At 34.8% G+C, this 26,070-nt stretch overlaps 1 protein-coding gene across 6 annotated transcripts in view; it reads right to left on the bottom strand.

Annotated features, from left to right (window-relative positions):
- STXBP5 (syntaxin binding protein 5) overlaps positions 1-26,070 on the bottom strand; it is a 131,701-nt gene that overhangs the window by 102,939 nt on the left and 2,692 nt on the right. For all 6 annotated transcript variants that reach the window (XM_024551946.3, XM_045188881.2, XM_045188883.2 and 3 more), the window contains exons 3-4: positions 5,906-5,987; positions 4,665-4,765 (exon numbers count right to left, since the gene is read on the bottom strand). In XM_024551946.3, coding sequence (XP_024407714.1) covers positions 4,665-4,765; positions 5,906-5,987 — 183 coding nt within the window. The remainder of the gene's footprint in view (positions 1-4,664; positions 4,766-5,905; positions 5,988-26,070) is intronic.

Here is a 26,070-nt window from a genome sequence, read left to right as displayed (position 1 = left end):
TTTTTGGCGGGGTCCTCCCTCATATGCTTAGGAGTCAGCATTAAACTGGCACATAATAAGCATTCTATAATCATCTATAGAACAAACTAGGATAAAAGGGCAAAGCATTTCAATATTTGAGAGAAAAGAGCTAGCAAATATTACATGAACCAGACAAGAAATTTTTCTGCAAGTTAGGAAACCAACACACAAATCAGTGAAGTAAGACACCCAAGTTCATAGAATTAAACCGAGACTTGGGACTACAATTTCTATATTTTTTCTTAAACACATAAAAGTGAAATCACATTAAAATATCCTATTACATGGTTACATAACAATGTAAACATACTGTACACTTAAAAGTGGTTAAGAGTAAATCTTATGTTGTATATTTTAGCACATTTAAATAAAAACTAAAAAATCTACATTATGAAAAAACTATGGTACATTTACACAATGGAATTCTACGCAGCAGAGAGAAAGAAGGAGCTTATACCCTTTGCAATGGCATGGATGGAACTGGAGAGCATTATGCTAAGTGAAGCAAGCCAGGTGGTGAGGGACAAAAAATGCAATTTAAATCACTACATATGTTTATAAATTTCTACTAAAATAAGAAAATTTAACTACTTAAAATATAAGGCAATATTGTAATAAAAAGCTTAAGTTTAAATTATTTTAAATTGTTCAGAATGTAATGAAAAAGCCATTTATAAACTTTTCATATTTTTTCTAGCTTTCTTTGCTTCAGAAGAAAAAAATGTAAATAGCATAATGATGAAACAAAGTAATTTAACTATTAAGTTAGCCCAAATCCATCATTAAAGAAAGAGAAAACTAATTAAGCTCCTGCTTATTTTACTTCAGTGTCAACAATAAAATAGGCAGTGTGGTAATCATTGCAAGTATTCACAAAGAATCTAGCTTTTTTCTCTTTCTGGTTATATGACTAAAATTAGGGATGGTCATGTGACTTGCTCTGGCCTATGAAATGAGAGAGGAAGAGATACATGAAAGTTCCAGGCAGAAGCTTTAAGAGCCCATGAGGGCTTCACCGTATTCTCTTTCTTCCTCTACTACAGTGCCTGGTGATATTGTGAAGACCATTCCTCCACCAGGATTCTGGAAGATGATAATGAAATGGAACAGAGTTCCAGTAAACCCACATAGGTCATTCAGTCATGAAGATTTTGAGAGTATTTGTTATAATAGAATACCCCAGACTGTCCTGACTTACACAGATATAAACACTGAATGTAAAGAAGTTAGTTGTATAAAGAACAGAATGATTCATACAAAAGAGGGAGATGGAAGGACGGGCAGGGAATGACAGGAATTTGCCCCAACAGAATGCTTCCATCAGGGCATTTGAAAAGTCCTGAACGACACAGAACTCAGATTGAGGGGCAGAAAAAGTCTTCTGACTGGGGACAGATTCCCAGAGCTGAGGAAAGCATCCACTCTGCGTTCCCCTCCCCACCTGCAGCCAGGCCGTAAGGAAAAGCAGGCCATTCCCAATGCCATGACTCTCCTTCCTGCCACATGAGGAAGTCTGAACTCTAGTCGTGAGGGAGTAAGAAGCCAAGGTTCACCCAGGAGGCACCAGGGCCTTTTCTTAGCATTTTAAATCCAAGAGCTGCCATACAAGTTTGTAGCCATCTTAGAAAATTTCATCTGAAGATGATCTTAAAGGACCAGGTGCTCCTGCTATAGTATTTTGTTTATAGTTGCCTTAACGAAGGTCAGGCAGAAGCTGAATTCTGAACTGGACCACCGAGGCTCTGCTGGTCAGCCAGGACTTGTTTACAAGTGTGCTCAGCAACTAGCATTAAGCTGGCACACAATAACCATTCTCTAATTATAAAATAAATGGGCATAGGACAGAAATCAAAACTGGGAACTCCACTGGTTCATCTCGCGTGTGACTTTTAGGACCAGGGCACACAACTGTGCAGGCTGTGCCCTAAATGGCAGCACGCAACCAAGGACGGGTGTGGGGGACTCTGTGAGGCTGCATCCACCAAGAAGGGCCACTTCTTTGTACTTGACACAAAGGCTCCTGCTATTGGTCAAGATATGTGCCTTCGGCACCTTATAGACTAGCTCAGGGTTCCTCGCCCATGTTTACCAGAACATCCTGGATACCATCCTTCGAGGTGCTATAGAGCCTTATCTGTACCTGACCATTATCAATTCCTGACTCTTTGAGACTCCTCGAGGTTTGATCCTCTCTCTCCATGACGATATACCATGATAAACTGCAATATATTTGTTCATGAACTTGGACTACATACTGTCACATTCCTGTGTCCCAGTGAGGAATATGGACATGCCACTAGCAAATAAGGTATCAGTATTCTGCTGGAATCCTACATTCTGGCAGAATCCGTACAGTGAGTGGTAGCTTTATGAGAACTTCCACAAAAGAACATCAGCACCCCCATGTTCATTGCAGCATTATTTACAGTCGCTGAGATATGCAAGCAGCCCAAGTGCCCATCAGTAGATGAGTGGACAAAACTACTATGGGACATTTATAGAATGGAATACTACTCAGCTATAAAAAAGAAAAAAAATTTACCATTTGCGACAGCATGGATGGACCTGGAAAACATTATGCTAAGTGAAATAAGCCAGTCAGAGAAAAACAAATCCCATATGATTTCACTCATATGTGGAATCTAATGAACAAACTGAACTAACAAGTAAAATACAGACAGACTCAGAGAGCAGTATGATGCAGGCAGCGGAAGGGGTTTGGGGGTAGAAGGATTGAGCAAAAAGGGAAAAGGACTCTTGAACATAGACAACAGTGTGGTGATTACAGCAGGGAGGGGGATATAAGGGGACTAAATGGTAGTGAAAAAATACAATTAAAATTTTTTTTTAAGTAAATAAAGAGAACTTCTATAGTACTATACTGACCAAATGAAATCATTCTGATGTACTATAGGTCACAGTTTCCTAACTTTGACACTATTATTATTTGGGCTTGATAACTCTCTGTAACAAGGTACTTTCATGTGCACTGCAACATGTTCGGCAGCATCCCCATCTTTGCTCACTAGCCATCAGGAGTACTGCTCACGCCCACCCCCACCTGTGACAACAAAAAACGTCCCCAGACACTGCCATATGCCCTCGGGGGATAAACCAAGCCAGGCTGACAACTACTCTGCCAGATCTACTTCCATTTGCAGCAGGTGGTATGAGACTGACAACAAAGGTGTGTGTACTGGTACTAAGATGCCCACCGCTATCTCCTCCTGCTCCATCGTATTTGAGGCTGATGCAGGCTCCCCCTGAGATCGAACTGGCTAGTAGACTGAGGAACTCTGCCTGCAAGTTGAGAGGCTAGCTCTATTCCCAGCAGGTAGAAAAGAATTGAACCTTGACTTTTTGCTGACTCTTCCTCCCTAATCTCACCCCTCCCTCCTTCCATTAACTCTTCCTTCACCTCTGTCCCTCTCCTAGAAGTCATACCATGATTCAACTAAAGCCATTAGGTGACTTACCTTCTCAGATATGATGTAGCCCAAGAGCAAACTTTGCTTCTGACCCCCTGCCATCTCTGGTCTCTAGGGGACAGAACTTCTATATTCCCAGTAGCCTAGCTTGCATACTTTGAAGGCCACTGTGGGCAGAAGTGCAGACTGACAAAGAGGCTGACCTGGTCATTAACCTCAACAGACTGACACTTATCAAAGCAGAACCATGGACTGCTCTGATGCTTCTCTTCCCACAAACATGACCCAAAGTTACTTACTCCACTGCATTTAGAGACCAGCTAGACCCAGATTTCTTTACATATACAGATACATCATGTACTCATGTACAGACATATGCACATATATACATATGTATTTTATATACATAAATTGAAAAGTAAGTCTCACGAGCAATGGGGGACAGGAAGATGACTATATTCCTACTCATATTTCATTCAAAGGTAAGTTCTATATAAATCAAAGATTAACCATGACAACGGCAACTTTAAGAGTACTATAAGAAAATATGGAAGAATGTTTAATAAAATTGGGGTGTAACATGCCTTTCCAATGAAAGCACAAACACACATCGTATGAGGGATTTCTGTGATCAAGCTGTTCTACTCTATAAGTATCTTACAGATATATTCACTAATGTGGGCAGACATATACGCAACATAACATTACAACACGGCAAAATGAATAGCAGACAGAAAGTGACATAAATGCCCATTAATAACAAAGACTGACTAAACAAATTATGGCACTTCCATACAATGGAGTATCATGCACTTATGGAAATGACTAAGGAAGGTTTAAAAGTGCCAATATGAAACACTCTATCAGATAAAGTTATAGAGGAAATATGTAATGCCTCCTCTTTTATGCAAAAAAAAAAAAAAGGGCTATACAGGGATTTCTGCTTATATACACAGACTTCAAGTATTTCTAACGGGACACAAAAGAAATTTATGTGGTTGCCTCTGGAGAGGAAGATGGATCTGAAAAGGAGGAAAACTTACTTTTCACTGCATATCCTTAGAAGTTCTGAATTATTTTTAGGGTAAAGTCCATTACAGAAAAATAGTATCAAGGAACAAAATTCAAAGAAAATATTTCAAAACAGAATAACAAATATGTATCATATATATATGTGATATGTTTATAAATATATGAAAACCAAAAGATTCTCACCTTTCTCTGCAAAATTTAAGTGAATGTAGTATGGCAGGTCTCTTTTGACGTAAATTCCATAAATGTAAGGTGTCATCAGCCAAGGCACTCACAAGAGCTCCCTTAAAAATAAAGTGCAATATATTTTATATAGAACACAATTTACAAATATTGTACTATTGTTATATAAAATGTGACTCTGGGAGAAGCTGGGGGGAAATGCACAGGACCTCTCTATTTTGAAACTAACTGCTAGTCTTAATTATTTCAAAACAAGAAAAATTTTTAAAGAGGAAAAATAATCTGAGTCCTCACATATGGGATTGACAAGCCTTTTTTTAACATTTCATGCAGCTTTATGGAGAATACTAAAGTTAAAAAAAATGCTTCCTCTTACCCTGAAAAACCTACACAATTGCATTTTATTTGGATCCTAATTTTGCTGAATATTTTTCTTTTATCATTTTTAGCTCTTTACACTCACAATGCTTTTAGTCCTTTGATATGAACATAATATTTATCAAAAGCCAGAGGTATTGAGCATTTTCTTCCTCTCATATACATTTAAGAATTTAGGGGAAAATAATGTCCACAATTATCCTCACATATAAGAATTGCAAAGCCGTTTCTGGAGTAATTTCTCTTTCTTCCTTTTATGACCAGCTTTTCCTGCCTGTCACTACTTAATAGGAAGCGTCTATTCTCAGAGCAGATCACACTTTTTAAAACCTGCAAACCCACTGTTTACTCTGCTGATAAAATGGGGTTTCTCTAACTCCTTCCAAACTTTACACTCTACCGAAAAAAGGGCATCATCAGTTACTTCAACCAATAAATGACACAACAAGAACTTTGGACAATAATCAGTTTCTAATGCATTTTGGTTTCCTGGTTGTATTTCAAAACTCATTTGACAAGTACATTTTGTTATTTATAGTAAGCTCCGCCTTTAAAAACATTTTAATATGGATTTTTATATGGACTTTATGTTTTACAACTTTCAATATCACTGGAATAAAATTCAAATGCAGCACCCTCTAACAAAAAGGTTTAGCTTATACCATTCTATGTGCAACACTGTTTTGAGAAATATCATTTCTATAACTGTCCAAAATGATGCCTTATGGTAAATTATTATCTCTGAACTGGAAGAAATTAGTTTTTGTTTACATATTTCAATATGAATGGATGCAAGAAATCTTAAAGACGAGACATGGCTCTGTGTCATACACACGCAGGAGAGATTGAAGCAACCCACTCACCTCGTTAATCAGGAACTGGAGCTGGATTACTGCGGCTCCGCTCTCATGCTGGCAATAGCATTCTACTCCTGGACGGCCAAAGCTGTCATTAATTCCATTAAGGAGTTTATGGTATGTGCGGGCTTTTTATAGAAATCTGGTAAATACTGTAACAGACTCATAAATATTCCAATGACCTGAGAGTCAATACATGCTACTTACTTACCGAGGTCTACATTTAGAGTTAGGTTTATTACACATCAATCTAATCAGGCAGTCTGCTGAAAATCAGAATGTTCAATGACTACAGATCTAAAAGAATAAGACAATATTAGGAAAAAAAGAAGGATTTAAAATAGCAGTAAGCAGAAACAAAATAATATATATTTATACAACTTCACTCTGGCCCAAGTTTTTTCTTTCACTTACAATAAAAAGATGAGGAATCTGAAAAGCAGACAAATGTTATTTTGGGATATTGCTCTTAAATAATCCTTCTCCAGGAATGTTTCATTCCTGTAGGGTCATAGTTTCCACTAAATGTATAATGAAGAGCCAGGTAACTATGTGGTATGATGTTATATCACCAATGACTATATCAATGTTTACAATAGGCTTGAATAAGATTAAAATGCAAGTTTCTATGAACTTGTATATAACAGCAGCAAACACAAAAAACATTTTCTTGTTAGGCATTATATAAACATGTTACATACTTTAATTTATTTCTTAAAACCCATGAAGAATATATAATTTCACCGCATATAAACATATAAAAAACTGCAGCACAGAGAAATTAAGTAATTTGCCCCAAGTCACACAACTAGAAAATGGCAGAGATGGAATCTGAATAACATTCTAACTCCAAAGTCTACACTCTTAATTAATAAGGTATGTGACTTAAGAACAAATAAAAAAAGAAAACACTTATAGAACTTATGTGCCAGCTATTGTTATATGCTTTTAACCTTTATAAACTTGAAATGAGATGTTAGACATTTTAATATGCTGCTTCAATAATCTACTTTTCACTGCTCAATAAATATTAACACAAAATAAACTAAATATAAAAATAAAATTTCATGGGATTTAATAAAATAACAGCAATCTGTATAAATTCACACTCAGGTATATAGGCTATTTATACATTCCATTTACACATGTCCTAGGGTTTTTCTTAATTAAAAATAATTGCAACAAAGATTAAACTCCTATCCTCTAACCATTTTTTTCTTTTGGACTTCTAGAAATATTTCTAGGTGGTATTTGTATTCAATGGATTTTTTCATTTTATTACTAACAATTAACTCTTCTATTATTTTATAAAGTCACAGACTAATTGAACATATTTAGCTAATAGCACCCTACTCTTCAAACACCTTGAATTGATTATTATTATCTTTGATAGTAGTATATTTGCTACACAAATTGCCAAAATGCAACCACAGGAAACTGGATTTCAAACTGCTACTATTGGCACCTGGCGATGCCAAACCACACACTAGTGGGATAAGGAAAGAAGTGTCTTCGTGTCTGTTCATTCATTTTTCTCACATGAGAACAAAGACTCTGCCCTTTTATTCAGTAAAATGAGTCCAATTCAAATCTTCCCAGATAAATTATTCTTCCTGGTACCAATCAGCACATTCTCTTATTCCCATGTTATATGACTAGTGTAAAACTTCCCTTCTATGACCAGATCAGAACTGATTACTAAGGTCATAAAAAATGTGAGCTACAGTGAAGAATCATAAAAATTCTACTTATCTTACATGCTATTTACACATAAAACATAATTTTGCTAATCTTATGATATTAGCCAAAGATGTTTTCTTTAAGTGTGGCTCTATTAACTCGAGTTCAGCATTGTTTTTCTTGACTAAAAAACATAACCACAACTACCCAGGTATAAGATTTATGTTTAATTTTTCAAATAGAACTTTAAAAGATGCTGGCAATGCAATCCAAGTACAGCATTCATAGAGTTTTATTATTTCTTTTCCAATCACCTACTGTTGTTTTATCCACATAAGAAAGGAAATTTTAGTTTATTGACCTTCATCAAGTTTTTCCAAAGTATTCACTGTAGATTTTTACATATTAAAAAACCCTCTTTTTACCTTCATATTTCAATTTATGTTATTTCATTATAATATGAAATATAAAATGCAAACACACTTGAGAATAAATAAAACTGACTGTTGGTAAGTAAAGGACAAGCAAATAATTGTATTAATTTGGACCTCATGGGAAATAGCCTACCAGTCTTGAAACTTCAGTATGTTGTGGGCACCAATCAATATTTTATTCAGAGACAATGAAAGTGTCTGTAAAAATCAGAAATTTAGTTACATGGAGGTCAAGAGAAGTTTTATGCTTACTTTACATAGGGTGCTACTCCAGACAAAACTGTACTTTTTATGAGATTAATATATAGTAATTTATTTCTAGCTAAAATGATAAATCTATTTTCTTAATATAAGAACTACTTACTGAGTATCTACTAAGTTTCAGGCACTGTGCTTTAAATACATAAGCACACACATACACACAGAGCCAATTTTTACATGTATATGTCAATTCCTAACTTACTTCATTTTAAAATAGGAGGATAAACACAGAGGAGGCATGTACAATCAATATTTCTACCTGGGTATATAATAATAAAGTCAGACTAGTCTAACAGTGTAAAATTAGACCAACTGTAACTCTTAGTAGCAAGTAAACACTATACAAGCAATTAGGCATAAACAATATGCCAATCAAATATTTTTTCTAGATTCAGGTTTCATATTAGTTAAGGTAATGAATACCTATTAATGTTAATAATGAAGCACTACGTCCCTGCAGAATAAGCAAAAAGCTAGAGTACTCTACAAATTCTAGTTGAAATTTTCAGACAGCCTCCTTACAAAGACTTCATGTGTAAAACTATCATTCAAAAAACATTTTAGAGACTACAGCTATGTGAGAGGAACAGTCTTAGCAAAGGTAAGACATTAAAATGAGGAAACACCCCTCGGCTCAAACAGCTCACAAATCAAATACGATACATTAGGATGAAGGACAAAAACCACATGATCCCCTCCATGAACACAGAAAAAGGCTTTGACAAAACCCAACACTATTTCATGATAAAATATTCAACGAGAAGAGTACTTCTTCAACCTGACAAAGGGCATCTACGAAAAACCCACAGCTTAATACCACACTTAATGCTGAAAGACGAATGCTTTCCTGCTAAGCTTGGGAAAAAGAAAGGATGCCCTGTCCACTCTGTCCATTTCTAGTCAACACTATACAGGATGTTCTAGCCAGGGAAAATAGGCGAGAAATACAAAGCATCCAGACCAGAAAAAAAGAAGGAAAACTATCTCTGTTCATAGATGACATGATCTTGTATATGGAAAATTCTAAGGAACCCACTTCAAAACTTTTAGAATGAATAAATGAGTTCAGCAAGCTTTGCACAACACAAGATCAATATACAAAAATCAATTGTACTTCTGTACACTGGCAATAAGCAATCTGAAAAATGAAATTAAGGAAACAAATTTACAGTAACATCACAAAAAATAGTTAGGAATAAATTTATCCAAAGAAATGCAAGAACTGTACATTGAAAACTACAAAACATTATTGAACGAAGATCTAAATAAATGGAAAGACATCCCATATTCATGAAGCAAAAGACTAAATAATGTAAAGATGGCACTATTCACCACTGATTACAAAATTAAGGCAATCTCTACCTGAATCCCAGAATGCCAGCTTTTTTCAGAAAGTGACAAGCTAATCCTGAAACTCATATTGAAATGAAAGTGGCCCAGAAGAGTAGAAATAATCTTGACAAAAAAAGAACAAACTTGGAGGACTCATACTTCCTTAATTTCAAAACATACAACAATATTACAATAATCAAGACATGCGGTATTAGCATTAAGGTTAGATATATAGAGCAATAGAATGAGCTGATAGTCCAGAAACAAACACTGATCATATCATCAGCTGACTGTGATAACGATATCAAGATCACTCAATGAAGAAAGAACAGTCTTTTCAACAAATGGTGCTGGGACAACTGGATATCTACAGAAAAAGAATAAGTCTGGACCCCTACCTCACACTCGAAAGAAATATTAGCTTAAAATGGAATACAGACCTAAGAGCTACAAATATAAAACCCTTACAAGTATACATAAAAGTAAATCTCTGTGACCTCAGATAACAGCATGGTTTCTCATATAAAACACCAAAAGCACAAGCAACAAAAGAAAAAGATAAGTTGAAAAATTAGACTTCATCAAAATAAAAAACATTTGTGCTTCAAAGGACACCATCAAGAAAGTTAAAAGACAATCCACAGAAAATATCCATAAATCACCTATCTGATAAGGATTTAATGTCCAGTATACATAAAGAGCTTCTACAACTAAACAGCAAAAAGACAATCCAATTTAAAAATGGGGAAAGGACATAAATAGACATTTCTCAAAAGATATGCACATAGAAAAAACGTACATGAAAAGATGATGAACATTGTTAGTCATTAGGGATATGTGAATAAAAACCACAATGAGACACCATTTCACATTCTCCAGAATGGGTATAATAAAAAAGAGACAATATCAACAGCTGGTGATAACAGAGAGAAATTAGAACCCTCAATCACTGTTGGCTGGACTGTAAAATGGTTCAGCCACTTTGGAAAACAGGTTGGCAATTCCTCTACGTTAATTCCTAGAGTTACCATATGATTCAGCAATTCCACTCCTAGGAATTTAAAAAAGAGAAATGATAACACACAGACACAAAACTTCTACAGAGATGTTCACAGCAGCATTATTCATAATAGCCAAAAATGAGGAAAACCAAATGTCCACACATGATGACTGAATAAATAAGAAGCAGTCTATTCATACAATGGAATATTCAGCCATAAAAAGAAATAAACTACTAATACATGCGACAATATGGACAAAACTTCAAAACATCATGCAAAGTAAAAGCCAGTCATAAAAAACTACATATTGTTTGATTGCTCTTATATAAAATGCCCACAATAGACAAATCCGTAGAAATAGGCAGTAGGTAAGTGGTTGTGAAGGACCGGGTGGAGAAGGTAACGGGGAGCGTCTGCTAATGGATATGGCGTTTCTTACTGGGATAATGAAAACGTTCTGAAATTAAAGTTTTGATAACTGCATAATTGTGAAAATAAAGAAAAGCACTGAACTGTACATTTTAAAAGGGTGAATTTAATGGTATGTAAAAATCTCAATAAAACTGTTATTTAAAAAAACAAAAAGTCAGCTTGTATGAATGATAAATAATAACATATAAACAGGCAAAAATAAAGGCTGAATTTAAGGCAAAAAAAAGACTGCACTTACTAATGAAACAAGTTAAAACATTATATTCTTATATATAGTCCTTTCATATGAAATTTTAAAATATTTTTCATAAGCAATAAATGAATTTAATTAGCAACCTGAATGAAATGCAGCACAGTAATAGGAAAAAGAAAGACTGTAGTTGAGCCTTTTTGCAATTGAGCTCATTTTCTTCAGCCCTGCGTTCAATTTAAAACATTTTTACTTTATTCAAGATTTAAACACAGGAAATATTTAACAGATGAAAAACAACAACAACAACAACAAAATACAGTACTCTCTTATGCAAATAAGAACTTCTAATATAGAAAAAAATAGTATGGTTTTAGATGTATCTCTACCCCACAGGAAAAAAATAAGCTTTTTAAAAATAAAACATGAGGATTTATATTTCCATCTAATAATTTACAATATACATTAATGCTTAAATTACAATGATGAAAATTATTCAGGGGATTCCAATTTTAAATCGCAATTAAAAAGTAGGAAAAAAAGACTCTGGATAAAGATAGTAAGCTGAACAAATATGTTTGCTATCACTTTGCCCCAAGAACCTATTTAAAAAGTACTGCCAAAGAATAAAGAACTTGGAAAATAAAAAAATATACAATATAAAGGATTATTTTAGATGTTAACACTTAACAAGAAAAAAATAAGAAAAGTTATCAAAGAAATAACAAGAAAATGTATTTATTTTACTTAGCATCTAAATAATAGGAGCCTTCAAATGGAAATACCCAGAAGACCCACACCTAAATAAAGCACTCAACAACCTTGTCACATGAACACTTGAAAAGACACTCCAGAGGCTACCAAGAAAAAACAAACAGACAAAAGGTCACCGGCAAAGTAAAGACAATCAAAGACAATGAAGCAATGCCCTCAGAGCTGAGATAAGGCGGTTTTCAATTTACAACTCTATATTCAATCAAACCACTAAAAAAGTTTAATGAAAGACTTTTTAGACATGCATGACCTCAGACATCTTATCACTGTGTTAGGATGCCATTGAAGGCTGTGTTCAATTAATCAAAAGAGGAAACAAATAAACAAACAAGAAAACCAATAACATAGGGTCTAGGAAACAAAGAAATCAACCCAGTAAGAGATGAAAGAAAAGTCCAGCATAGTGAGGCAGCTGACATAAACAGCTAAACAGCCCTAGTCCAGATTGAAGTGGGACACTTGGGGATTTAAGGATGGACAGGTATAGAAGAACAAGAGGGCTCCAGAGATGTGACTCCCTCCTGGAGAAGCCTGAGGAATTTAAGCAGGAGATGAAAGCAGCCAGTGAGTCTAGGCCAGGAAGCAGGGCACAGGAAGACAACTGTACAAGAAAGGAAATGTACTCATATAGGATACTACTTGGCTGCAGAATGAAAAAGAATCATCATCATCATCATCATCATCATCATCATCATCATCAAAACACCCTAATGCATTTTCAACTTTTAGAATCAAACAAAAAGTTCACTTTGTCTCCAAGTTTTTCCACCTTGTAGCTCCAAGACGACTGGTGGGAAAGGAGGTAGGAAAAGGAAGAGTGATAGGTTAATATTTTTATTTTACAAAGTGGGGAGCCAACACTAGTATGCATAGTTGATGGAGGAAAAAATAAAGAATCAACCATAATAGTTATGAGAACTTACAAATACAGAGAAAGTAAAGACAGTGACATGACTATATTGGGTGGGGAGACATGAATCAAATGCCCATTTTTCAAGGCAGGGTGTCTGTCAAAAGATAATTTCTAAAGTTGATGATTTAAAAAATAATGGCAAAGCATTTTCTTTGTAGAGTCAGCAACATGAATAGAAACAGGAAAATGGTTCCCGCTGCAGAGCAGGGGAAGGCATGGGACAGTGGGGCACATATTGTTACTTTGCTTCCTAACCCCTCCATACCATTTAACCTGTAAACATTATCGTTACAAATTCCGTTTATTTTAATGACTTTCTAAAGTGGAGAAAAGTAATAGTCCAGAATCAGACAGAACATTAGAAATAATCTAATAATCTATTACTTCTATCTGAACTAGCTTCTAATCAACTGAATAGGAATATGCTCAAAACAAGATCTTCTTAATAAATCACTACCAAAATTTAATACAGTGGAGAATACTTCATTTTGTATTTTATGACCTCTGAATATATTTGCAATACAAAGCCTTTGTCAAATAGTATTTACACTTTTACAGTTGAGTACCCCTTTCTATGGTTTCAACTACTTGACAATTATCAATTTTTACATCTTTTTGAAGATTTTTGAAGATATTTTGTTATACAAATTAACACAGACTTCTAGTTTGTAGTTAACATTACTTCTAGCACATCAGTAATTCAAAAGTTGTAATTCCACCGTGACAATAAGTAAAATCAGCAATTCTTCTTAGATTCATCAGTGAGGTCAAGAGCAAATCAGTGCCCCACATTGCAGAGGCAGGCCAGTACAGAGAACCACAGTTTACCAAAATAAACCAACCAGGAGTCACTGCCTGGGTAGGGAAAGCTAAACTGTAAACTGAGGAACCGCTGGAGGCTTGAAGCAGAGAAATCTGAGAGTTACAAATCCAGGGTGACCCACCCACCCTTGACTGAGTTCCACCAGCATAAACCCCACCAGGTTCTCACAGCGAGTATCTGAGAAAAATCCCCTCCTGCTTTCCAGCTTCGGAAGGGGCAAGGCAACCATTTACAAATGCACTGGAGCACTCAGTTCTTAACAAGGTCTGCCCTAGGGAGGAACTAACCACAGCCTAAACTGCTGGGGGTTATCAGCACCTAACTGACTGGGTGGCAATACCCAATTCCAACCTGCTCTAGCCATTCTAACTCACCTGGGGGTGGAGGGGAAGGGCAGGAGAGGACTGAGAAGCACTTGTGAAGTTCGCAGGCTCGCTAAAATTATAAAACCTAATTATAGGACTACAGAACACTCTTCCTCCCCCTACACCTTACCACAAAAATGAATCTGGACACAAACCACATACCCTTCTAAAAAATTAATTCAAAACTGTATTGCAGACCTAAATGTCAAACACAAAACTATAAAACTCCTAAAGATAACATAGGAGAAAACCTAGATGACCTTGCATATGGCAATGACCTTTTAGATACAACACCAAAGGCACCATCCATGAAAAAAATAATTGATAAACTGGACTTCATTAAAAGTAAAATCTTGTGTTCTGCAAAACATGTCAAGAGAATAATACAAACCACAGACTGAAAAAAAATATTTGCAAAAGACACATCTAATAAAGGACTGTTATCCAAAATATACAAAGAATTATTCAGATTCAATAAGAAAACGAATAATCTATTTAAAAATTGGGTCACAGATCTTAACAGACACCTCAGCGGAGAAGATACGAGTATACAAACGGCAAGTGAACATAGGAAAAGATGTTCTACATCGTATGTCATTGAGAAAACATAGAGTCAAATAAAAAGATACGACCACAAACCTATGAGAACAGCCAAAGTCCAGAACTGACAACACCAAATGCCGATGATGACGGGGAGTAACAGGAACTCTTGTTCATTGCTGATGGGAACGCAAAACGGCATGCCTACTTTAGAGGACAGTTGAGCAGTTTTTTAAAAAACTAAAGATACTATACTATCTAGAAATCATACTCCTTGGTATTTACCTAAAGGAGGTGAAAACTCATATACACAGAGAAACCTGCACACAGAAGTTTAGAGCCACATTTTTCATAACTGTCAAAACATGGAAACAAGCCAGATGTCCTTCAGTAGGAGAATGGACAAACAAACTGGGGTACATCCAATGAAGTATTATTTAGCACTAAAACAAAATGAGCTTTCAGCCGTGAAAAAACCCAGAGGAAACTTAAATTCATATTACTACGTAGAGGAAGCCAATGTAAAAAGGCTCCATACTTCATGATTCCAAATATGAGACACTGCAAAAGTGACAAAAGTGTGAAGACAGTTAAACAATCAGTGGTTACTACACGTTAGGAGGAGGAACAAATGAAAGGTGGGACACAGGGGTTTCTTAAGGGAATAAAATTACAGTATTCTGTATGATGCTGCAATGGTGGATACATGTTATACATTTGTCAAGACCCACAGAATGTACACAAAGAGTGAATCCTAATGTAAACTGTAAGTTTTGAATGATTATGACCTGTCATTAATTGTAACAAATGCACTACTCAGGTGGGGAATGTTGATAATGGGGCAGGCTCTGCTAAGTGGGATCAGGGGCATGTGGGAAACCTCTGCAGTTTCTGCTCAACTATGCTGCGAACCCAAAACTGTCCGAAAAGATAAAGTCCATTAAAAATAATATATTAAGAAATGAAGCTAGTGTGGACATAATTTGTACTGCTGACTCACAATTCTGACATTTTACTGGTCTGCTATATAAACCAAGCTATAACATGCACTATTTCTGCAGTAAAAAAATAACAAAATGCTAAAATTAACCATGAAGAATGCACAGGTCAACATTTAAAATTTTCTTAACACATTTTTTTCTTAACATTTTATAATAAATGATCAATGACATTTTAAAAATTATGTCAATCAACAGCTTTCTTTTCACATGAAATGAACACCAAAACAAAAAAAGTAATTGCAGCATCTAGACTAATATATCACTATAGTATTAACTAGGTTGAAATAGGTGTCTACTTACCTCTTCCACTATTATTTTGAATTAAGAGTTTTTAATTATTTTTTAAAAGATTTTATTTATTTATTTTTAGAGAGAGGGGAAGAGAGGGAGAAAGAGAGGGAGAGAAACATTAATGCGTGGTTGCCTCTTGCATGCCCCCTACTGGGGACCTGATTCATAATCCAGGCATGTGCCCTGACTGGGAATCGAACCTGTGACCCTTTGCTTCACAGTCCACTGAATCCACTGAGCCATGACAACCAGGGCAGATTTTTTTATTATTTGTAAACAAGTTAAGATCGGTTGAAAAATATTCACTCTTATTATTTACTGTTTTGGAGTTAGGACTAGGACTAAAGGGATCAAAATGAATTGTATTTATCACAGGCACTTCTTTAAAATAGCTTTTGATATATAAATATACTTTTAAATGAACCACTTGCTCAGTCTACTATGAAATACGGCCATAAATAATAGCGGTATGGGTTAAAGATACAAGAAGGAACATACGTTCTCACATGACAAGTAAAAACAATCTTTTATCCCAGCATCCATTCTTAGATGCTTAATGGCTAAGCTCTTTTCTCAAGTATGATAAAGTGAATTTTAAAAGAAAAATATGACACATTAGGAAAAATACAGTACAAAGACTGAATAGATGGAAAAATCTTTTTTAACACTTTTTCTCCTTTCAAAAGACAAAAAGGAAAAATGCACAAAAGGAAAGCAATTTAGCAGAAAGTACTGCAGTAGCTGATGCCACTAGATTTATAGTCACCCTTGGCAGAGTACCGCTGTGAAAAAGCAGAGGTACTGCTATTACAAGAAAAGATTATGTAGTTTTAAGAAAGGGTAGGATTAATCACTCTTCAACAGACAACCTCACAGGGAAAAGTGTCAAAGTTCCAGATAGCATTTGCTTAAAGAAATACACACACAAAAACTGTAATAAAAATAACTCTAATTTAAAAAACCTTGGTATTTAACAGTAACTACCACGTAAGTTCTAAGACTATATATATTTTGTAAATAATATCACGTGTTAAGTAACCCTTAATTTTTAAGTAAAGATGATTATAAAACCAAAAAATTAACTGTGTTTAGATAAAAACCTTTATACTGTCCCCCATTTTAAGGGAATCTAAGTTACTGTGGATTAATGCTTATTTTTAAATCACAGCACCAATAAATATAAAGAAATAAGCCCAGTATGTCATCTTTCATTTATTTTTCTTATATAACAACTTCCAAAGCAACTAACACCAGTTGGGAGAAATGGAGTTAAATAGAAATTAGCCTTATTTACTGAATACAATTATATCTACATTTACTGCTACTGGAAAATGATGCAAACACTAACCAATGATAAATTTTTTCAAAACAGATATAATTTCAGTTTCCAATTAAAGTGCCATGTACATTCTTTCCAAAGGAGAAATGCAATATATCTGACTCTAAAGAAAATAACCACGCACCTGAATTTGTATCTAGGAGCTTTACGAGTTGTTTTTCTTTAATGTAATGTGAAAAATACATTAAATGTAAAAATACATTAAACGTAATGTATTTTTAAAATAAATACATTATTTATTTTCTAGGTCTTCTTCTTCCACAAATGAAAATGAATTATTTCTATCAACATTTGCAGACATCTAAGATATAATTTGATAAAATGCTTACTGTAAAAAGTGAATTATCTAATTATATCAATATATGTCTATGTAATAGTAATGAAAATATTAGAAAAATCTACAAATGCAAATATATTTTTAATTACAATTAGAAAGGAGAGGTCTCAAACAAGTTGAAAACTTCAATATAACTGATCACTGAACTTCCCCTAAAGAATGTCTAATTAATCAATTTTATTAACATACTAATTAGAATTCACAAGAAAAATAATTCCTCTTTCACAGGATCAAAAAATACTTATGAAAATTTTACTTGGCACAGCGTGGTACTATGTGCCCTTGAGTATTACTGTTTCTTAAAATATTTTTCTATTTATGACTAAAAGTTAAATTTAAACTGATGTGTAATTTATGATATTATAAGAATATCAGTACTAATTCCTTTCCAAACATTCATCTCCACATACAATTTAAAAGCAAGACAGAATGATAAACTAAAGCAGGGACTGGCAAACTTTGGCTTGTTTGTGAAATCCAGCCTACTGCCCAATTTTATAAATAAAGTTTTATTGAAATATCTACACTCCTCCCTTCACATATTGTCTATGGCTGTTTGTGTGGTACACTGGCAGAGGTGACTGTTGCGTCGGAGACCATAAAGCCAAACCATTTACTACCTAGTCCTTTACAGAAAAAGTTGCTGACTCATGAACTACAGATTTTGATCTTCGTTACATTAAGTGTAGCACACACCCACCCGCCTTCAAAATCATCTTTAGTAGAGGACACAGTAAATTGATCATTTAAGAACCGCATGCTCTTTGTTTTGATTTTATAACTATATACTGACCATTGTCTGGTCTCTGGACCCCTGCTAGGGCAGAGGGTACTGCCTGCTTCTGATTTCCATTGTTTTGGACCCCACTGCACCTTCTCATATGCTGTAACATTTCTAACAGCTCATTTAAAAGAAAATGCCAGTCAATGTTATAGCTATAACTTCTAAAATATTCAATTTTAGACATTTAACATCTATGTGATATTATTAAAGAATAGTAATGTATTAGATTTTAAATGCTGAATTAAGAAAAACATGGTTACATGGGTAGAAGCAGAGATGGAATTAAAACAAACATGCATCACAAAAACAAAGGCACAGGAATTTAAAATAAGAATTACTTTAACAGGGAAAAATGTATCCTAGACTTAATTCGTGTTTTGGGTTCCTTTGGATATATTCCCAGAAGTGGGATCACTGGGTTAAATGGCATTTGAAAGAACATAAGCACCCCTATGTTCACTGCAGCATTATTTGTAGTCACCAAGAAATGGAAGCAGCCCAAGTGTCCATCAGTACATAAGTGGATAAAACAGCTATGGGATACTTACACAATGAAATAGTATTCAGCTGGAAAAAAGAAAATTTTACCCTTTACAACAACATGGGTGGACCTGGAGAACATTATGCTGAGTGAAAGAAGCCAGCTGAGAAAGACAAATACCATGTGATTTCACTCATATGTGGAATCTAATGAAGAAAGTGAACTAAAAAGGAAAATGTGGACCCAAGAGATAGAGAGCAGGCTGACAGTTCTGGGTGGGAGCGTGTAGGGAGTGGAGGGAGTGAGCAAAAAGGAAAAAGGACTCATGGACATGGACAACAGTGTCGTGATTGTTGGGGGGAGGAGTATACAAGGGGACTAAGTGGTAATGGGAAAAAATATAATAAAGATTAAATGTTTAAAAAGAGAAAGAAAAATCACTGAAGACATGGGACACTGTGAAACACTGAGTAGTGAGGAGTAAACTGTGACAACATTCTTTCCCCTACCTCCCCTCGCAGTCTACCTTCCATGCACAGCTCAAAAAGAAAAGGAAAAAGGGTACGCAGTAAATACAGCCAAAACGTCTTTAAAATGAAACACAAGATGAGAGATTAAAACAATTACGATTGTGAAATCCAAAAGTAGATGACTTCTAGTATTCAATTCTTCAAAAAATGTTAAAAATTATAATACTGATATATAAAGATCACTTTCTTCTTTATCGTTGCAAATAAAAATCAGAGATGGGCTCAAATCAATGTACAATGTAATTATGTAGCAGCCTGAACATCTTTATTGGAAGAAGTCTGAGTAATTAAATAGGAAGATAGTATTTCTTTTCCTTAGAAGGATTTACTTCACATGTGACTAAGGGAAGAGAGATGTTTCAAGTACCTTTTAATGAACAGGCTTTTATGATTACAGTTTTATAAGCTTTATTTCATAGAAGTCAAGTCAACACTTTGTTTTGCTTCCCAGAAAGTTTTGTAGCACTAGATTATGTTTAAAACCTACCTTAACAAAAGGCATTCAAATATAAAAGATAGGGCATAGTAAAATGGTCTTTTCTCTATGTCATTCTGTCACATGCTTAAACAGATGGGCAACTGTTTAGGTCAAACCAGAAACATTTCATTAATCTGCAACCCTAAAATACTGAGTATACCTTCTGATGATAACATGCCAGATCAGGACAGGAAATTCTCACCTACACATTACAAAACAAATCAATACTGACAGTCTGATTACTAATTTTCTTCTTGTAAATAATGTGTCACTTCCAATGCTTGCAGTTAAGCTGTGGTTATCTTTGCCTTTATCCTTTTTCGGTAATGCTCATCCCTATAGTCCAATTATTTACATGTGCATTGGCAGTTACTACTATTCCAGTTACTACACAATTAACAAATTTAGCACTCAAGTTACGTACCAGCAACAAGGAAGACAGTCTCTACACTGAGTCTGTTACATAAAAATTAGTAAAATCATGTAATGAGGGACCCAGTATTATTTTTCAGTAATTTCATTCTAATTTGACATCTTGATCATTAACATTCAAGAAAGGAAACTTTGTTAATATTTTTAAATGTCCCCGATTTCCTAATCTATGGCTTCACTTTCTGTGATTTCAATTACCCATGGTCAACTGTGGTCCAAAATATTAAATGGAAAATTCTAGAAATAATTCATCAATTTTAAAGAGCGCACTTGTTCTGAGGAGCGTGATAAAATCTTGCACCTCACACCAGGGCGCAACGCCTCCATCGCTCCCCTCACATCATCTCATCACACAGGCACTGTATCACCTCACACGGTCACAAAAGGGGTGAGTACAGCACAATCAGATATTTTGAGAGACCACATTCACGTACCTTTTATTACAGTATATTGGTACAATTGTTCTATTCCATTATTAGTTACTGCTGTTAATCTCTTACTGTATCTAATTTATAAATTAAACTTTATCATAGGGTATGTATGTATATGAAAAAACATACTATACATAGGGTCTGGTCTGACATGGGGTTTTAGGCACCTACTGGGGGTCTTGGAACAGATCTTCAATGGATAAGGGGGGGCTACTGTACAAAGAAAAGCAACAATGCACCATCTCAGTATTCAATGTGCATTGTGTCAACAACAACAAAGCATTTTTCACAAGGTTTTTCCTTCTCTCTTTTGTAAAAAGAATTTGCACTTCTATCTCCGGACTTGGATTATGAATGCACGCAGTCAACGGACGCAAAGGGACCCATCGTGGGAAGGAGTCTGAAACTTCATCCTCTTTGATGGGTACTCCGTACCACCCACCAAGGGCCACTCTAGACAGAAATGGTCCAGAGCACTCCCAAATCCTTCACCAAAAAAGAAATTCTAGATACTAGAGTTCTGAGAACTCTTGGAAATCATTCATTACAGTTTCCTCATTTTACAGGAGAAAAAACAAAAGCCCAGAGATTTTAGTTGGCTTATCCAAAATTAATCTGACGACTAGAACACAAATCATATGTTAAAGTAATTCCTCCAAAATCCCTTTACCTTTTTCCTTCAGAATGGCACTGTCGGATTATAATTTTAAAGCAAATTATACTGAAAAGCAAATGAAAAACACAGAGAATACCAAATCGGGGCCAGCGGGTGGGGGAGGAACTCATCTTACTTAAAGCAGAAAGGCTTAAGTAGCACAGACCTGATTCTGTACTAATGAACATCTCCCTTTTCGCTCCCATTCAGGTTTTATCACACATTGCTTCCCTCCACAAGAAATTCATTGCAAAATAGCTGCTTCCAGGCAGACATCGTTTCTGGTGGGTTCTAAAGTATTGTGCCTATCCCTCCTGCTGTGGTGATCCATGCGGAGAATCATAACCTACAGCTGACACAGTGCTCATTCTTTCTTGTATACAAAGTGCTCTCAAATAAAGAGTTAAGAGTTGAGAAGTAAAAGTATTGCAAAGTCCTCATTTCTCCGTTTCTCCTCTACAGCTAGAATTCCCAATGACTAGCTTTCTGTTCTGAACAGAAAGGTGGGCAGGGAAGAGGAACAGATAAAAATCTGGCTAAATTCAAGCTAAATATATTGTTTCACTTTTAACTATTTCGAACAAAAGTCATATTTCCGAGTCCTCTTTCCAATATTTTAATTGTTTTCTAAAATAAAATAAGCAGCATTCAAACATTTTAATGCTCTCTTACAAGTACAAAATTATTACACAATCATCTATTTATCATCTATGTGCAAGAAACTTTCACATATGTCTTGATTACATCTAAATATTTTGCACACTTCTGGTTGAGAATAACAATCATTTTAAAGCCACACTTTAAAGAGAAAAACAATACTTTTTAGAGCTTTTACACAACAACTGCATCAGCTATAAAAATAAATGAAATTAAGGCCTTCCTACACAGTGCGTCTCAGCCATTATTTGCTGAAATAAATGAAGGACCTGAAAATTAAAATCACAGAAAGAAATCTCATTAGTAACAATGATATTGAATGTTCACCAAAACTGCCCCTGTGTGGTCTTAAAAACTACAGGTACACGTTATTGCATTTAATCCCGATGCTAACTTCATGAGCTAGGTAGGGTTATTATTCCTTTTTAACTGAAGAACTTGGGCTAAGCGCAGAGGTTCTCTACCAAGGGCCCCAGGAAGACTGTGGGAGAGAGCAAATTGCCACACTGACAGCAGGAGCAACCCTGGCATTTAGTAGGTGGGACCAGGGGTGTTACACAGCCTGCAATGTGCTGGATGAACTCACAGAATAATCCAGCCCCCAAATACTACCACTACTGAGAGACACTGACTAGGATAAATGGACACTGGTCAAACAGCTAATAGTGGCTTTGAACCAGTTCAATTCAATAGCAGAATCAAGGAAATCAAATATAAAAGCTTACCAAAGTCTCATGCTACAATAAGTAGTCTAGGCTACCTTCTCGAAATGGCAATATGACAAAAGTAAAAGATGGCAAGTGCAAAATTACTGGTACTTTGCCACCTTCTCTACCAAGTTTTCCATTTCCATCTTGTAATTGCCTCCGTATATTTGCACAATGTTTTATCACCTTTAGTTACTCTTTCTAAGATGTTATGTAAAAGAGTCATCAGGTCCTTCTCCAGTTCCTATTCTACTACCCCGTTTTCTATCCAATTTACTAACCATATGTGTTAACGGTAACATTTGAATTTTCACTTAGTCTATTCTTTTCCTCCATGACACCACTGCCCCAATAATCATCCTAAAAATCACACTCTCCTCCTGTCAGCATCTCATATAACTACAGTGATTCCTCAACAACACCCAGGTAACCCCAGGTTAACACTCAAGGTGCTCTATCAAATGGCTCCTTACTTCTCCCCCAGCTCAATTAGGATCACTATTCCAAGCAGCTTCTTTAGTACTCCTCTAAATAACAATGATAATTCCCTTTTCTCTAATTCTACCCACACTGTTGGCCTAGAATAATTTTCCACTCATTGTTCTCTGCCATTCAAAATCCTTATCTACTAGTGTGTATAAAAGTCACCAAATGCAATTAATTTCCCTGAAATCTAACTTTATGCAGTGTCAGTAAACCACTAAATAATTCTTTAATACCAACTATGTTTATCTAGTTCTAGTCCTTTAGTTAGGACTGGAAACATTTTGAAGGCAAAAATCTCGCTTTCATTTCTTTTGAATACTCACATTTATGAATATAGTATAGCTACTTGGAATCACAAAACTGTTTCTCAATGAAATGATCATTTTATATAGCACCTTCATTTTAAAAGTTAAAAAAGAAAAAAACAACACCCTAATTCAAGAACACGTAATTCTTTAGTGACAAGAACCAGAATTCAGGCCACAATTTGCAATCTAATGTTAACACTTAATTAATGCTTGTTAAATAAACTCCAAGGTATATTACTAGATGCGCCTTCATTCTTCAATTAGAACCTTTGTCCCCCTTTTACTTATCCATAAGGGAATAGATAATTACATTGTTATATCCCATTAGTTTTTAAAATTTAAAAAAAATTTTAAATTACAGTTGACATATATTAGTCTCATGTGTACAACACAGTAGTGAGCCATTTATATTACTTACAAAGTGATCATCCGAGTAAGTCTAGTACCCATCTGACACCAGACATAGTTATTACAACATCATTGACTATATTCCCTATTATGCCAATAGTTTTGATCCTTAGATTATTCATAAGAATCAAATTGTACATGGCAAAAAAGAGAATGAAAATAATTAAATCATATCACTACTGTATGACTTATTTAAAATAAGCTTTCTTGCTTCCCATCAATGAGTGCATTCCAACTTCATATTCTCTCCAGAAGCCAAGAAGGTTGAGCATAAAGCATGTTTATAAGTAACATCAGTCATTTGCTATACATTAATGCAGCAAATACATAAAATTTATACTGTCTCATTATTAGTTAGATATTACTTAAGGATTCAGATTTTCACCAATTCTTGTCTACAAATAAGAGATATCAGATGCAACTTTCTTCATGTTTTTTTAACCTCCAAGTAGATTAATACAGTTTCGTCCCCCAAAACTTAGGGAGACCTTCTCTTAGTCAAATCGGATATGCATTTCGAATTCCAATGGCTCAATTCTACTTCTGAATATATCTCCTCATTTCTGCTCAACAATTAATGGAAAGAAAAAACTTTATCTAGGAGCATATTTCTTCTCTAAAGATACCTTTTAAGACAAATATATTACAGGCTACAATGTCTAATATAAGAAGAAACCAATTTCAATGAAGAAAAATATAAAAGAGCAAGGGCCACAGGATTAATCTTTAATAATTCTGCATATTATATCAATATGGAGCTATGAAATTAGAAACTAAAATTTTAGTTGTCTATCTTTGAAAATAAAGGAGAGAAAGAATAACATATCCTAACTCACGCATGTGGAAATTAGATAAAAATAGAAAGGTCTTAGTCATTTTCTGTAAGTCAAAGCCATAATAAATAAAGCTTATAAACCGATCTACATAAACTTAGCAGAAGGAATGACTAGGTGGTATTACTGGTACACAAACCAACGTACCACTCTGGAACCTTCATATAAATCTCAAAAAAGGGAAAACAGGTATTTGGTACATAGTTTTCCTGACTTAATTCTAAATGTAGTGATATAGGTTCTTAAAAAAAATGTAGTCTAATTGTAAAGTATGATTACAAATTTATTTACACTCATATAGTATTTAACTATTTAAAAAATGTGTATAAGCAAAAGTCATATATGCAAGTAATGACTTTGGACAACTGATCCTTGCTTTTATTTGGCAATTAGTATTAGGCCTAACATTTCTACTCCTCCCTTGTGTCAATTTGCTAATTACTCAAAAGCAGTAGGGGTAAAGGTCCTGTCTAAGAAAAATATGTTTTATAAAATCAGCCTTGCCAGTGGTACTCCCTTTATAATTACATTAAATTTCAAAAGGAGTACATTGGCTGTTAAAAGAAAGAGGAAAGTTAATTACCATGAAAAAATTGGGACTGCATTGGGAAAGTTGTAAAAATTCAGCCCATTTAAAAGAAAAGCAAAATAACATTAAAATACCTGATTTAATTCAACTTTTTTCTTTTAGTCCAGTGATGATAATCTTTTGTTGGGAACATCAAAAAAAAAATCAGCTTTCAGTTCTCAACAGCCATCTACATCCAACAATCCACTAATCTTGTCACTACAGAGTTTCACTGAACACTCAGTACCAACACTGACAGAAATTAACTTTATTCCCATCTTCACAAGACTAAAAATAGGAGTCCTAAGCTAGAAGGTACTGATCATTTGGTTTCGGAATAAAAATCTCTGAACAACTTAAGCCAAAAATATTCTAGTCTGAACAAGCTAGATGTTTGGGTAAGAGCCCTTTAGACAAACAATGTACAAATTCCCTGATTTGGATTTTGGCTAGTCAGACATTATGATTTTAATAGGTATGATTGCATTACTGATATTTGCTATGAATGGGGGACTTCACCTAGTAAGAGTTCAATGGCCCATCTGAAAAAACTTTTATGATCATTTTGAGGAAGGCACACTTATATCAAATGAAACTTTACGCATATCCTAATACCATATATAGTACTTCTTTGAAATGAAGATTTTAGAAAATTGTAAGAAAAAAGCAAGGCACATGTTTAACTTAAATGCAGGTGCCC

Source organism: Desmodus rotundus, chromosome 11 (genome assembly GCF_022682495.2).
Source record: "Desmodus rotundus isolate HL8 chromosome 11, HLdesRot8A.1, whole genome shotgun sequence".
NCBI lineage: Eukaryota > Metazoa > Chordata > Mammalia > Chiroptera > Phyllostomidae > Desmodus > Desmodus rotundus.
This window is presented reverse-complemented; position numbering and strand designations above follow the sequence as displayed.